This window comes from Pan troglodytes, chromosome 13 (genome assembly GCF_028858775.2).
Source record: "Pan troglodytes isolate AG18354 chromosome 13, NHGRI_mPanTro3-v2.0_pri, whole genome shotgun sequence".
NCBI classification, from domain to species: Eukaryota; Metazoa; Chordata; class Mammalia; order Primates; family Hominidae; genus Pan; species Pan troglodytes.
This window is the reverse complement of record NC_072411.2, coordinates 15977853-15993613: the sequence shown is the minus strand read 5'-3', so window position 1 is coordinate 15993613 and position 15761 is coordinate 15977853. Positions and strand designations below refer to the sequence as shown.

General features: G+C 35.6%; 1 protein-coding gene across 4 annotated transcripts in view; it reads right to left on the bottom strand.

Moving 5' to 3' along the window:
* DPP10 (dipeptidyl peptidase like 10) overlaps positions 1-15761 on the bottom strand; it is a 1405070-nt gene that overhangs the window by 530568 nt on the left and 858741 nt on the right. For 3 of the 4 annotated variants that reach the window (XM_063790352.1, XM_515752.7, XM_003309203.5), the window contains exon 2: positions 1136-1250. The exons of the other annotated variant lie outside the window; for it this stretch is intronic. In XM_063790352.1, coding sequence (XP_063646422.1) covers positions 1136-1250 — 115 coding nt within the window. The remainder of the gene's footprint in view (positions 1-1135; positions 1251-15761) is intronic. 4 annotated transcript variants of the gene reach the window in all.

Below are 15761 nucleotides of genomic sequence, written 5' to 3'. Positions count from 1 at the left end.
TAAAAACTGCATTTTTGGCAGTTTATTTATTTCAATGTCAGTATTTTTCAAAGATGGTATATTTCACGAAGTGTCTCACTGGAACAATTGATACTGCCATTTGTATAATTAGTCGCCAAAATTATTTGACTAAATGACTCTGAAAAACAGTTATTGTTCATCATATTTTGTACATCAGGAAATAACTTCTATGTGTTTAAGGGGCTCATAAAATAACAAAACTAAGACAAACCTGAAGTGGAAATAAATAGCGTTCAACAACAGGCTATAATTTAAAAATATCAGTTGATTTTTGGATTCATTCAATCCTAGCCCAGAAATGACTATTTTTCATAACACTGTGTCATATGTGGGTGTTCGGTCTTTGAGAAAAACAGTCGGGTGGGTGGGTTGCAGCAACTGCTAAATGTGTCTGGAAGACAACTGAAGGAGTTTAAAAGTGATCCCTTTATCTCTGCCTTCCTTGTTAGTACCCACTAAAGAGTAATGAATCTCCTGGGTATTGAAATAGTCCCCAGAAAGAAGCACAATGATAATTTCCATATTAGTATTAAACTCTTTAATCTGAAGAACACAGTCCAAAAATCATTGCGGGGGCAATTTGCAAAGTTTCTTTAGATAGGGTAGAAACTTAGAATGTAAAAACTTTAGGAAAGAAAGGAAAAGAAGACATAAGAAAGAGGTGTCCAAATTTAGAGGCTTAGATCACTCTCTTTCGATCTGATCTTTTTCCATCAAATCCTCTCTTTCCATTTCCATACAGTTGGGTTATCATCTATATATAGAAACTTCCAGATGCCACTCCCTCATCTTCAACCCACAATGAAAGTCAAATGTCTTCTGCATTTATCAAACTAACACATAGTAAGTCTGTAAGTGGCAATGGAGACCAAAAATCTCCTTGGCATTCTCAACTTACATATTTTACATTTTCAGCTTCCCCAAAATATCCTGCATGATATTTGAACTGCAGAATTACTGTGCCATTTGCAAAATGTCTGATTATGCTTTTTTTCCAAATTCCAACCCGTGCTAATGTGCCCTAAGATACCACATATTGCTACCCTCTTAAGGCATTTGAATGTGAAATCATCATCCACAATACCATCATAAGAGAGGAATAAAGACAGATTACCTGGGGTTAAGAGGATGACTGACATAGTGATGAGTGAGCATACAACTAAAATCACCAGCAGAGCAATAGCAATTCCCTTCCAGTTTCTCTGTGGAGGGCTGTTACTTCCCAGTTCCTACCGAGATAGAAAAAAAAGTTTTGTAATTATTCATGCTCCAAGAGAAATGTATTCATAAAGGAATGATTCAGTGCATGGCACAATCACAGTTTGAAAGCTGATTAGAATCCATTTCCTCTTCAGTAGTTCATTTAATTATTCAAAAGTGCACATATTATAAATGGCTATCTTTTGGGGGCCAATCTGCTCTCTCTGTGAGATAAACCAGCAGAGTTTTATGCTTGCTGTCCAAAATGTAGATGGTGTAAAAATGCATTGACTATAAACACCAGGATGATAGCCAAAATACTCTGCAAAGTAATTATTGAAATAGAGCGAGTCCATTTACATGTATTCTTGCTACAATGGAACCTACAATAAAGATGTAAATGTAAATGTTCTCGAAGCACTACGGGCTACTTTCTAACTGGATGGGGCAAAGATTAGAAATGGGAAAATCATTCAAAATGTCCCTCACTGTAGAGCAGCGCACATTTGTTAACCAAACAGGTCTTTTTTAAACAGTTCTCCCACCACTCATAAAAAAAAAACAAAACAGGATTTAGTTAACTAAATTAAATGAGTCCTTCTATACCAGTGGTTAATGACACTGTCTTGCTGGGCAACATGCATGATATTGGAAAAAGGTATGGTTGATGGGGAAAATAAACTTGTACATCTCTCACGATGCATGTGGTAAAGCTATTCATTCCTCCAGTGATCTGTGCTCTCCTGTGTTGACTAGATATGTGTGGGCATAATTCACCAAAGCAAAGCACAGACCACAATGATTTGAAATGAAAGTCAGCTTTTTTTGCAATAAAGTTTATAAAACACTGAGCTTCTCATTTTTTTCTTCCTACTCCATTTCCCAACTGCTTTTCATCCTTTCTCAATACAGCCTCTTTATTTAGAAATAGCTAACAGATTTGGTGATAAATGAAACAAAATATGAAGATATCCAGCTCACTACATGTGCACAAATCACCCCAGAAGCCGTAGAGCCGCTTTGTTTTCAACAAATATAAACAGAATAGAAAACATTTAATAAATTTGTACATGAGTTCCTGTGACTCACAGATTAAAACATTGATGTCAATATTCATATAGTTATTTTGGTATTGAATTGTGCCATAAACCCGGCAGATTTAAAGAACTAGACTCTAAATAAATACAAGAAGAAACCATGCATAGGAGGCATTTTGTTGTTTGTTGTTTCCCTTCTCAGATAAATCGCTCTAAGTTAGTCTTTCATTCTGATAAACCTAATCCAGGAGAGATCAATTCCACTTTTTCTTAAATGACTTGCTCCACGCCTCTTTTTCAAATAATGCTTATTATCGAACACTTCTATTCCTCTTGCACTTTAGGATTCTCATTCATATTTTCCACGTAAATCAATACAGTGGGTCCCCCAAATTATCAGCTTTAGAGAAGTGATATAAAGACAGTCAACAGTTGTCTTGTGACCATAAACCCTTATCTGGAATGCAACGTTCCTGCAAGTTTCTAGGTGAGTTTCTTTGTTAGAATGTGTGTGCTGTGATGATTGCTGATTCTCTATAATGATGCCCTACTTCAAGGCTACTCAGAAGGTAGAGTGACAGAACGAGAGAGGCTGCTGCTGTAAATCAAAACCTACAGTGGTCTGAAAGTTGGGAAATACTCATCTCAAGAACTGAGACAGTGAAAAAAAGGGCAATAACCAACAGCGAATGGGTATCTGGGCCAAGAACCATAAATACTTTCCTATTTATTAACTCTAACAGAAGCAAGCACATATTATTGTTTCACAATGTAAGAACAGGAAATAGAAATGTAGCAATTATAAGTGACTTTTCAATTCAGTAAGAGAATCAAGAAAAAATTATAAACTGAAATTTACTGATTATGATCTTGATATGCTGTCACTCCAACTCATGACAAACCATTTGAGAAATGACTTTTGACTGTGTTTTTCAGTTTGTGAATATGATAAAACCATGTAATGTCTACCAGACATAGTCTAACAAAGAGTAATAATAGCTTATATATATTATTATGTGTCTGGTATTGAAATATTTTAGATTTGCAATCTCACATAATCCTCAAAATAATCTGGTAAGATTAGTGTCATCTTCACAAATTTGCAGATAAGAAAACGGGATTTGAAGAGATTAGTAACATATCCTTTTATCACTAATAAGTAGGAGAGCTGGAGTTCTAGTTCATAAAATCTGATTATAAAGATCACACTTAACCACTATAATGCCACTTGTAAAGATAAATATTTCTAGAACAAGTACATTCAAGAATCAATAAATCAATAAGTTATTTGGACCCATACATAACTGTACATCAATACTTTTTATTTGGGAAAATTCACAGTAATATTTGGAATTCAGTAATGCTATCCTGAAGTCAGTAATGTTTGCAAATAAATGTATATTTTCCAAGTCACAGCTGACTACAGAAGTCCACCATTTAAAAAGCGGTAAAACAAATTTGAGCGAGACATATTTTTCTGTTCATAAAGTGATGCACATAAGAATGTGTGGCTCCTCTGAAATGACTCATCAATGCTCAAGGCATATACAAGTCCCTATTTGAGAACTGCTGACTTAATGAATGTAATATAATTCTCCCCTTTCCATCCACCTTATATTCTATTACCATTACATTTCTAAAGCATGGTGTTACTTACGTTACTTTTTTCTCCAAAGTTCTTTAACATCCCTACACTGGCTAAAGAATCAAACACAAATGTGTAAGTCTAGAAAAATAATTATCTGTATCCACGCTCCCGTTTCCCCAGCCAGCGCAATCTACTGTTGAGAAAGAATCTTGTATTTCATGCTGCTCTGATTACCATTTCCTTACGTTTGCCTCAGATGCTTCAACCTTCACATCACCATTCCATTCCTAATTCTGTTCCATCCAACCCCTTTCGTATCCATCCAGTTATAGACACTGTCAGTCATTCAACATCCTGCTCAAATGTCTCTTCTCTTGGGAATTTCTCCTAGTTATGCAAGCCAGATATGACTTTCCTTTCTCTGGAAAGAAAAATGCCTAAAATACACTGTACCAGTAAGTTTGAATCCAACTCCGCTACTTGAGAGCTAGGAGACTGCAAACACACTTCTCAATTATTCTGAGCCTCAATATTTTTACCTGAACAACTGGAATAATAATGATAATTATTTTTAAATGTTGGAAGGATTAAAATAAAATAACTCATAAAAAAAACTCTTACCTAAGTATATGATAAGAAAGTTTACACTAAGTGAACTGTTTGGAATGTTCTCCCTCAATATACTTGTACTCTTTCTCATCATTCATTATGTCATGAATGAATGACATCATCATCGTCATAATGATGATGGTGAATGGTAGTGTCGGTGTTGCTTAAAACCATGTATAAAGATCCCTCATATCCCTGTTGGGTTTAAAGTTATTAACTCCTTAATGTAACAATCACATCTTAGAAAATTTTATTTTTTTTTTAATTTAAAAAAATGTTTTTAGAGAGAGGGTCTTGCTCTGTCACCCAGGCTGGAGTCCCGTGGCACAATCATAGCTCACTGAAACCTCAAACTCCTGGGCTCAAGTGATCTTCCTGCCTATGCCTTCTGAGTAGCTAGGATGACAGGCATAGTGCCATCACACACCGTTAATTTTTTAAAATTATTTTTTGTAAAGACGAGGTCTTCTATGTTGCCCAGGCTGATCTCAAACTCCTGGCCTCAAGCAATCCTCCTGTGTCAGTCTCCCAAAGCTCTGGGATTAAAACCATAAGCCACTACACCCAGCCTTAGACAATTTTAGATTCCTTACATCAGTTAACAATCTCTTGTTCTCTTAATAGGTGCTTAGAAAGTAATTAGCCAGTTAATTAAGTGGTGGTGAAAGTGGTCCTGATTGACTTTGTTTTTGATGGCTTTCTACCACCCAACATCTGAAAGCAATCAATAGCACACGCCAGACCAACAGAACGGGTATGCTCCTGGGCAGCAGCCTCAGACAAGGAACATGTCAGGAACTTGCAACATGGTCATCTGGATGCTTTGGTCACAGAACAAAGTGCATGTTAGATGGTGATATCACAAGGAGGGGGTCTAGAAACTTAGGGGCAAACATTAAATGATCCGTAGATGGTGCTGCTTTTGTAAATGAGCCCCCCGTGGATGGATGCATCAGTTGAAATGCTTGTGTTCAATGTCAGATCATATTAAACATTGTGATTGCCTAGAGACACGTTAGTGCTATAGTCCAAACTAAACTGAGTCTGTAACCTAACTATTTACGTTACATCTACCAGCAACAAATTACTCATCATCCTTCAGGGAACAGTTTAGTTTACAAGACAAGGCTTACCACTATAAAGATAATTTATCTAAGTCCAAATTCATTTTTTATTTGTTTAGGTGCAAGGAGAAAAATGCTGGGAATAATAAGTAGGAAAAATGCAAGGGTTATACACCATTTTATTTGGCAAAATAAAGAAAAAATCTTAACCAGCAGATTTGCTTTTCTTCGTAAGGAAGTAAAGGATACCAAAATTTGTTTTTTTAAAAAATAGTATTCCATTTGTACTTTCCTTTGGAAAACGTCAATGTATTTATCTGCCATATGTACTCTGAAAAGAAATATAATCCATCTATACTGAAATAGTCTAAAAAACATGACATTTAGAGAAAATACAAGGAAAAATCATTGAGATATTGAAATTATACATCTAGATTGAATGTGGGTGTGTTTTAACAAAAATAGATTTTCTCCAACCACCTGTCTACTTTCTAAGAAGCACAAGGAAGGTTCTGAAAAATATCTGTATTTCTGTGTGAAAAGATGTACTTGGGTTGTTTAGCCCTAGAGTATTAACATTTTTTACGTTGATTCTTAGTGTCATTCTTAACACAACCACACCAATCACTCAAAAACTTATTTACTCACTTTTCTTTTATCCCTTCCCTATATTTACTTGTTTCAATACGTCTTCACATAGAATCTTAATGTTTTCTCAAAGAAGTTCAATAAAGTTCCTCAAAATTTAAAAAAAAAATGGGGTGTCCTCTTCCATCAGTTCACGTTCTGTTAAATAGCTCAAAAGTTTGAATTGTCTTTTACTTATTTTATTTTACTGATGGTGTTTATATTTTCAACTGTAAGTAATGTCAAATATGGAAAGGTTTGAAATAGTTCAAAGACATTTATGCTGCATAATCTGAAAATATCCTAAAGGAAGTTAAAATATTTTAAAAGTTTCTATATTGTCTCATGATATTAAAGAAACAGCCTTTAAGAGTTAAAACTTTAAAAGATACCTGGAATAAACTCCATCTTAAGGAAACATGCTCTTACAACACACCTAAGAAGCGTTTAGCCAGCTCTGGCTTGAAAAGCCTTGAGATATACAAATTCAATTTAAATTTCCTTAAATAATACCATTTACCATTTAACAAAATGTACTGGAGTGTGTTAAGGTTTGGGATACCACACTAGATGAAGCTGGGAATACAAATTAAAATAAGACCTGTTCCCAGTGAGCATAAAGTCTGAGGAAGAATTTTCTAGGCAACAATACAATACAAGGTTAAAAAAAAAGGTAAAAGAATAAATCATAAAATTTTGCTATGGGAAATAAAGAAAAAAATATTAATTTTCTTATATTGATATAAAACATTCACTATGCACATTCAATCAACATCCTATAAAAAAGGTGCTGGATATGCTGGGATTATGTAACTATACAAAATCTAGAATGAAAAAGGAATCAGAGGAGTTTTTTTAAAAGTAGAGAATGTGTATAAAAATACACATGTAGGTATTTGGAAATGTCCACAAAATGTGCATTTCTTTTCCTTCTGGAAAAAATAATTGACAACATTTACAAGCTATATTAGATTAATAAGCATAAAAGGAACTGAGATAACTTTCAAGGAGTTTCCAAAAGAAGCAGGCAAAATCTGATTTTTGCCTCCAAGAAACAAATAACTTTTGCACTATTTAAAATATTTTATAACATATTGAAGGCAGAAAAAAATTCTAAATTTTTATTAAGTTCGTGTCATCTGAATAGTATGTCTGAAAAAAATACCACAAAAAGAAAATTCAAATTCAATTTAAAGAAATAAATGTAATTATACTAAAGACAACTGTAGTCAATTGAATGTAAGAGTTTAGTATAAGTAACAAATATTATGGACTATTGTCTAGTATTAGGAGAAACAGTCATGGTTTCCTACAAGACATCAGTTAAGAATACCAATAAAGAAAATATAATCATAGAGATTATTTCTTATATTTAAGTTGCACTTAATACTTACTCCGCCTACTGCTTCTTAAAATTGCTCATTGCTCTCATGCCATTCACAGTTTCCTCATTTATCCTTCTTCTATGATTAGAGGACTCTATGCTAAGTAAAGTAATTTTTTTATAACTTATTACAAGTTACACATTTTTCAAAATTATACTCTTTATAGGTTTATGCTGTTGACCTACATAAGGTTAAATATGCTAAATCATACTGGAATCTGAGCTATGGTACAAAGGCATCAACATCAGCTGGAAGCCTGTTAGAAATGCCAAGCAAGTGTCTTTTGTTGCTCTTTTTTCTTTGTTTTATTTATTTTGTTCCGGGATTGTTTTTCTTGTTTTTGTTTTTGAGACAGGGTCCTGCTCTGGCACAATCATGGCTCACTGTAGTCTCAACCTCCTGGGCTCATGTGATCCTCCCACCTCAGCCTCCCAAGCAGCTGGGACCACAGAAATGTACCACTATACCTGGCTACGGTTTTTCTATATATTTTGTGTAGAGATGGGGTCTTGCTATGTTGCCTAAGCTTGGGTTTGTTTTTTTACAATTAATTTGTTTATAAAAGAACTCGCAATTATATGAGTTGCAATTCACATTTATCACTCCCCAATAATTATGATTATTGGTGCACACTTGGATATGGTTTGGATTTGTGGCCCTACCAAAAAATCGTGGTGGAGAAGGGGCCTAGTGGGATCAGTTGGAGAAGGGGCCTGGTGGATGACGGGGGCAGATGTCCCTCTTGCTCTTCTCATGATAGTGAGTGAGTTCTCACAAGACGTGATGGTTTAAAAGCGTGTGGCACTTCCCCCTTCGCTCACTCTCTCTCCTGCTCCGCCATGGTAACATGGATTTGCTTCCCCTTTGCCTTCCACCATGATGGTACGTTTTCTGAGGCCGTCCAGTCATACTTCCTGTTAAGCCTGTGGAACTGGGAGTCAATTAAACTCTTTTCTTCATAAATTACCTGGTGTCAGATAGTTATTTATAGTAATGTCAAAACGAACTCATACACACTCCTAGATGAATTAACAGTAAATTAGAAACAAAATAAGTACGACAGCTATCCTTAATATATTGTGTGGTGTTAGTTTTAGACTTTTAGCATCATGATTTAGAGGTCTAAGACAGGACTAAGCAACTGTGATTCTGGACACATTTAGGGTTAGAAACTACAATAAAGCTACTAAAAAAGACAAAATACAAACAAACAGATTTGATATCAGAAAGATGGCAGATTAGAAAGCTCCAGGTCCTCATTCCCCCACAGCATCATCAAGTAAACTACTAGCGACTCACTAAAACAGCTTTTTGGGAGCTCTGGTAACCAGCCAAATTCACTGCTTTCCAACCAAGTGAATGCCCCATCAAGAAAAAGCCACCGTGAAAAAGGTAGGACATTTCATGGCATTATTGCTTGTGCTTGCGCCACCTTGGAACGGTGAGTGCAGTTTAAAAAAAAAAAAAAAAAAAGTAGCCCACTTTCCAGTATTTTTCTCTCAGGAAGGAAGGAGGGCAGTGGAACTTATTTTGCAAAGTTCTGGCCTGTCTGTGGGCTGCCTGAGGGACTGGTTTCTGTCTTGCCTCAATTGGAGCTCTCAGACGAAAATGAATATATAGTTTGAATCTCAGTTTGGAAGCCATGCAAAACTGTGATGGGTAACATAGTTTGTGAAAACTGCGAGAGTATGCTGACATGCAGAAACTGAGGGTAAGATGTTAAGGCAAGAGCAGTACAGAGGAACAGCCAAGATTTCAGGAAGAAGCAGGGGTGAAACTCTTAGGGACAGATAATAAAACATTTCAAAGCAGCCTTCAAAATAAATAAATAAATAAAAGCAGCCCCGTCTATGGGGAAATTGGGAGAGAACACCACACACACAGGCCCAGGGAAGACACAGGCCTAGAAAATGCCTGAGAAAATCTTAAACTTTCACGCCGGGCTATTTACAGAACATCTTCCTTCACACAGTCGACAGTGACTGGAAGAAGTGTCTGATTTCTCAGACACCCGATTTTCAACAAAAGATCACAAGGCATATAAAGAAACAGGGAAATCTAGCCCTTTCAAAAGATCAAAATAAATCTCTGGAAACCAACCTTAAAGAAACAAGGCTTCAGATTTACTAGAGAAAGACTTTAAAACAACTGCCTTAAATACACTCTGAGAGCTAAAGAAAAGTAATGACAAACTAAAGAAAATCAAGAAAATGGTACATGAGAAAACTGAGAGTATTTAAAATGACCCCGAAATTGTAGCTGGGAATTCATCTTGTGATATATCTAACAAAACAGTAAAACAGGATTATCATTACTAATCAATAGTAATTCCACTTCTGGTTATACACCCAAAACAATTGAAAGCAGTGATGCAAACAGATATCTGTACACCTCTGTTCACAGAAGCATTATTCACAATAGCCAAAAGGTGGAAACAACCCAGATGATCATCGGTAAATGAAAAGAATAACAAAACGTTGTGTGTGTGCCTGTGTGTGTATGTGTGAGTATTATTCAGCTTTGAAAATGAAGGAAATCCCGACAGTTGCTACAACATAGATGAACTTTAAAAACACCGTGTTAAGGGGAATAAAGCCAGTCACAAACAGACAAATACTGTATCATTCCACTTAAACGACGTGCGTTAAGTAGTCAAATACTTAGAGACAGAAGGCAGAATGGTAGTTGTTAGGGGCTGAAGAGAGGAAAAATTGGGAAGTTATCTTTTTAATGGTTATGCAGTTTCAGTTTGATAAGATTAAAAAAGTTCTAGAGACGGCTGGTGGTGATGGTTGCACAGCAACGCAAATGTACTTAATGTCAATGAACTGTACTATAATAAAAACATAAAAAAAAACATTTATGATAGCAAAACAATATATTAAATGTCTTTAGAAAGTATTATTGTCCAAAGAGGGAAAACCACAAAATGTTATTAGAGAATTTATAGGACCACTTGAAGGATGTAGAGAATCTTCAAATCCCTGTTAAGGAAAATTCAATGTGGTAAAGATGTCCCTTCTTCCTAGATTAATCTGCAAATTTAAAGTAATTCCAGTGAAAATCCAAATAAAACTTTTTTTCTTAATTGATAAAGTGATTTTAAAATTTAGATGGAAAAATAACCATATAAAATAATAATTTTGGAAACAATATCTGTGGATATCAGTTATCAAAATGGAATATAAATCTGTGCTAATGAATAATGTGTGGTATGAATAAGAACAGAAAAATACAGAAGCAAAACTATATTTCACGGAAAAATGTTGCATGCACACAAACACATTAGTTCTATTTTATAGATTGAATTTATATATTTCTTATATATGTTTATATAATTTATAGACAGAATTAGTTATATTTTAATCTCTATTTTCCCACAAGACTTTCATTCTGCAAAGAAGGACAATTAGGGTTGAGCAAAACATTCCAATGAGAAATATCGTGATCTCCATGGAGCCAAGTTAGACAGCCAATTTTTCCATCATCTTACAGTATTTCTTATCAGCATTCCAATCCTTTCACTGCTGAAGCCTCCCACGAGAACATTTTCTTGGCTCCTGTGACACCATACTTTCCTGTTTGTTATTTGCCAGCCACTTTTCCAATTTCTCAAAATTGTGGAGTTGCCCAGAACTTGGTGCTGGCCCATATCTTTTCTTTACATGAACACTATTTCTAGTGATATCATTCAATATCACTTTTTATATTATCCATATTTTCTATCAACCTTATATGTTAATGTTAGGAACAGAATACACGGACAAGATATTTTTAAAAAGAGGGATAGAAACTGAAATTGACCTCTAAATAGACAGAAAGCTAAGGGTCTTTCTACAGTTACATTATTCAGACAGACAATCTTCTCCCAATATATGTAAAACATCCTCCATACATATCAAAGTCAATTGCTATTTAGAGTGCCTACTGCTTCTTAAAATTGCCCATGAGATTCATGCCATTTAGTTTCCTACTTTTACTTTTTCCCATTTCTCTGATGAAACGACTCCATGCTAAGGAGAGTACATATTTTGATCAAGCCTTCATATTTTTCAAAATTGAGTTTCTTAGTAGGTTACTTCTGTCTACCTATTTAGACAATGCCTTAGCTCAGTGCAGTCCATGGACCAGTAGGATCAGCATCATCTGAAAGCTTGTTGAAAATAAAAATTATTCAGCCCCATCACAGACCTTCTGAATCTCCAGGGCCAGGGAAGTCCTAACAGCCACTTTTAACAGGCTCTCCAGATGGCTCTACTATGTGCTGAAGTCTGGGAAACAGTCCCCAAGGTCAGTGCTACTCAAAATATGGTCAGCTTCACCCTTGAGTTTATATAAATGCAAATTATTCATCCCCAGCTCAGACCTAGTGAGTTCCTGGGGAGGGAAGGACTGAGCAATCTTTGTTGTAACAAGCTCTCCAGATGATTCCTGTGCACACTCAAATTGGAGAACCCCTACCATACAGATTAAGTCCTGGAGTGACACAGTTCTGAAACTGCTAAAATGAACAATCTTACACTCAGAGGAATTTGGTAGATGCATTATGAGTTAGTGGTTTCAGAATCAGTACACCTGCATTTTAATATCTAATTATCTATTTACTAGCTCTGTTACATACACGATTGATCTAATCTATTTAAGCATAATTATAAGCCTAACTAGTTATGCCTAACACACATGATCAGGCTTATGAATCTTCCTCCATACGTGTTATTTTCCAAATTATGTTTAAGTCTAAATTGAGTTCTACCAGGTCAGAGACTATTTCACACTCATTTTTGTATCCATAACACCTAGTAAAGCACATACTAAGTATTCACAAAATATTTGGACTGAAGCACTAAGCTCAGATTTATTCCTTAAAGTTAGGAATAGAATCTTTAATCTTGAGGAATGCATTTCAGCATTGTGAGGACTGGGGGATAACTAGCTATCTGCATCTCAAACACAGAGAGAAAAGACATCCCAGGAGTACAGCTGTTGACCCATCCTGGGAACTATAAATTGTGGTTGAAAGAGCACTAAAAGAATGTCAGTGATCTACAAACTGGAACAATAGTCCCAAATTTCTGGGATTGATAAGCCTCTACGGATTACTAACAAGGCAGACCATCATCTTTAAGCTTGATTTCAGGGGATGAGCAGGCTGCATATATAATCTTCTGCTACATTCTGCCTAGAACTAAAGTTCTGCCTGAAGTTCTAGGCAAAACATAGCAGAAGGATCATATTTGCAGCCCAATCATCTAGAAGTAGTTTCTGGTTAACAGACTAGACTCTTGTCCACAAGGAGAGTAGAGAACATAGTTACTTCTCATTGCATTTGCAATGCCAAGCTAAGTTCTTGGTGCACCATGTATCCACTTATATTTATTAAACAGATGAATATAACAAACCCAGAAACTATTTTTGGGCTTAGTATAATATTTATTCTTTATCATCTTGAAGTTACTTTTAGAATGTCAAATATTGATTCTCAATAGCTTTTTACACTTAATTTTATATCAAAGTGTGATATAAAACTCTCTTGACAACAGATAATCTATACCTAATGTGGAATATTCATTGTAGAGCGATAGAAAATAGTAAACTTGGCAGCCTGGTCTGCCCACCTGGGCTGCCCATTAATAATTACTTGTATGATTTAAGGTAAGGCTTTCACCTTCCTAGGCATAAAACAGGAACAGCAGTGTGTGCCCAGCTTATGCCATGCAGCATTATCTGATGCAGCCAGCATGTCACAAAACCTACCACCCACTCATTTACTTCGTAGATATAATACAGGCTCATGCTGCTCACATAGAAAATGGAAGGGATACTTGCATACAGTATTTACCAGCTTTCCAAGAAATAATGCAAGTGAAAACTATTTATAAACTGTTTCATCTATGTCAATTTAAGTTTTATAACCACATCTCACAAATTTGAAGAATTAAAAAAACTATACATAATCGTTCTTGAGGATTAACTATTATTGAGTCAAGGAAAGCAGTTCCTCTGAAACAGTCAGTTTTAGAACATCTGTAAACTCTTAATGAACATGCACATTTTTGAAGTCAGTATAGAGTCAGCCTATTACTAATGGAGGGAAGAAGGAATGCATGAAAGAAGAAAGGAAGGAAAGTAGGTAGGGAATGACTCTAGATGAACTTATTGCACCCAGATAAATGAGAATCTATTTGGGAAGATGAATAATGTATTAAACTTCAGAAGAACAAAAGAGAAAATTATATTTTTTAAAATACTCAGCACTGTGGTGCACGATGCTAAATGTGATAGGATTCAGGAAAGAGAGATCCCTGATGATGTTTGTTAGAAATGCTAAAGATCAAACCTATCCTGGCCGTTTCCCAGTTAAATAAGATCCAGGTCAGAAAGAGCTTAGATCTGAAAGGCAGAAGAAAGTCATCACAGGCTGAGGAAACCCCCATTCCCCTGCTCTCTCTTCAAGATGAACAAGGTGTGTTTAATGTAGTTCCTTTTCTAGTGGTTAGGTTAAAGGTTGTAATTGCCCAGGAGTCAGGTAAGATGCCAAACATAGGTTAAGAAAATAGTAAAAAGCCATCGGCGAAATACGACTGCATGAAAAGAACAAGTGGCACTGCAGCTTCAAGGTAAGTTCAAAGCCAGCATTACTAATTTGCGCTTGGTAACACCACTGACCTTTAGATGCCGCCGAGCGTCTGGGGGAAAATTTGGCAATTCACCTCATCTCCTTATCTTAACCAACTGCACTTCCTTCACCACCACCACCACCACCTCCCAAGCCAGAAACCTGGGTCTGATCTGGAGTTTCCTCCCTGCCTCCAGAGCAAGTGCCATTTTTCCTAAGGCTCACCAGAGGAAAAGCTGGGGGCCACAAAGACATATGCTCTTTCAGTAGATAAATATTTTGCTTTCTTAGGCATCAAAGCCAATACTGAAATAGAAACAAACACATCTGATCTAGTTCAAAAGTTTATTTTTCCACACATTTATTTATTATCACTTATTAACTCTGACAAAATCAAATGTAATAAACTTCTTTGAAAATCAAGAATTCTATTCATTGTAAAACATTTTTATTCTGCCTTGAAAATAGAAGGTATAGTCACTTTTTATTTTAAGTTTAAAGATTCCTTGAGTGCAGGAGAAAATTTTTCTAATACCTTCTTTACATACAGAAATCTAATATCATAAAGAGGCAGCTACAGCTAAGACATCAATTTTACAACTTTTTCTCCAAAAGAAAAAAAAGCAGAAATTAACGAAATGAGGCAGAACAGGAACTAAATGTGCTTTTAATTATTTTTATTGCTTTTGCCATTAAAAGTGTTAATAAGTACCATATAGGCATTTAAAAAGGAAAGAAAGAACACATTACATTTCCACTGTAGTAATCAATATTCCTATGCTGCTTTTAATTAGAAATACTAAGAATTTGTGTGTGTTTTAACTTCTCAACTACTCTGTGATGGTTATTAGCCATTTCTAACACATATATACTATGCAATTCAGGAAAAAAGAAGTTAAGCAACATTTGGACCTTTTATTTATATCTGCAGAAAAGTAGTATTCTGGCAATTTTTCAAAAATCCCATGGACCAGGAATAATTAAATAAACTCAAGGTAAGTTATACTCTATCTGTGCAAGTATGCATTTCACATCATTTGTGCTCTGCTTAAAGGAGGACTTTTCTGGCTGAAATTTTTGTGTGGGTGAGTAAGGCAATTACTCGCCTCAAAGCCAGGCAGTGTTTCCATTCATTACTGAAGAGAGCCTTTTTTTCCCCTAGTCTTTGTGAATAGAGCAGCCAGTATCTGCAGCAGTCCCCAGAATGTCCTGTCAGTACCGTTAGTTAAAAATAAGCCATCCCTCATACAATTTGAAAAGACGTTTGCTCTAAAAGTTCATTTTGCATGAATCATTTGATTATGGGTAATTTAAATATAAATTAAGAGTTTTCCTTTGTTTTGCTTTTTAAAAATATTTTCATTCTCCCAGAGAATCCTACCAACCTGTAGGTAGAAAAAATCCTACCAACCTGTGTCTGTGTCGGGAGGAGGGGTTGGGGAGGGACAGCCCATCTGCCAGGAAGAGATAACCAACCTCATGCCTCTCCCTCCTGTAAAATCATTGCCACTTTGGCTGCATGAGAAACATCAATTCATTTTGTAGTGATACTTATTAGCATCATAAAAGCATTCTGAGAATTTGGTCAGGCTTAATAGTTGTCTCAAACCAACC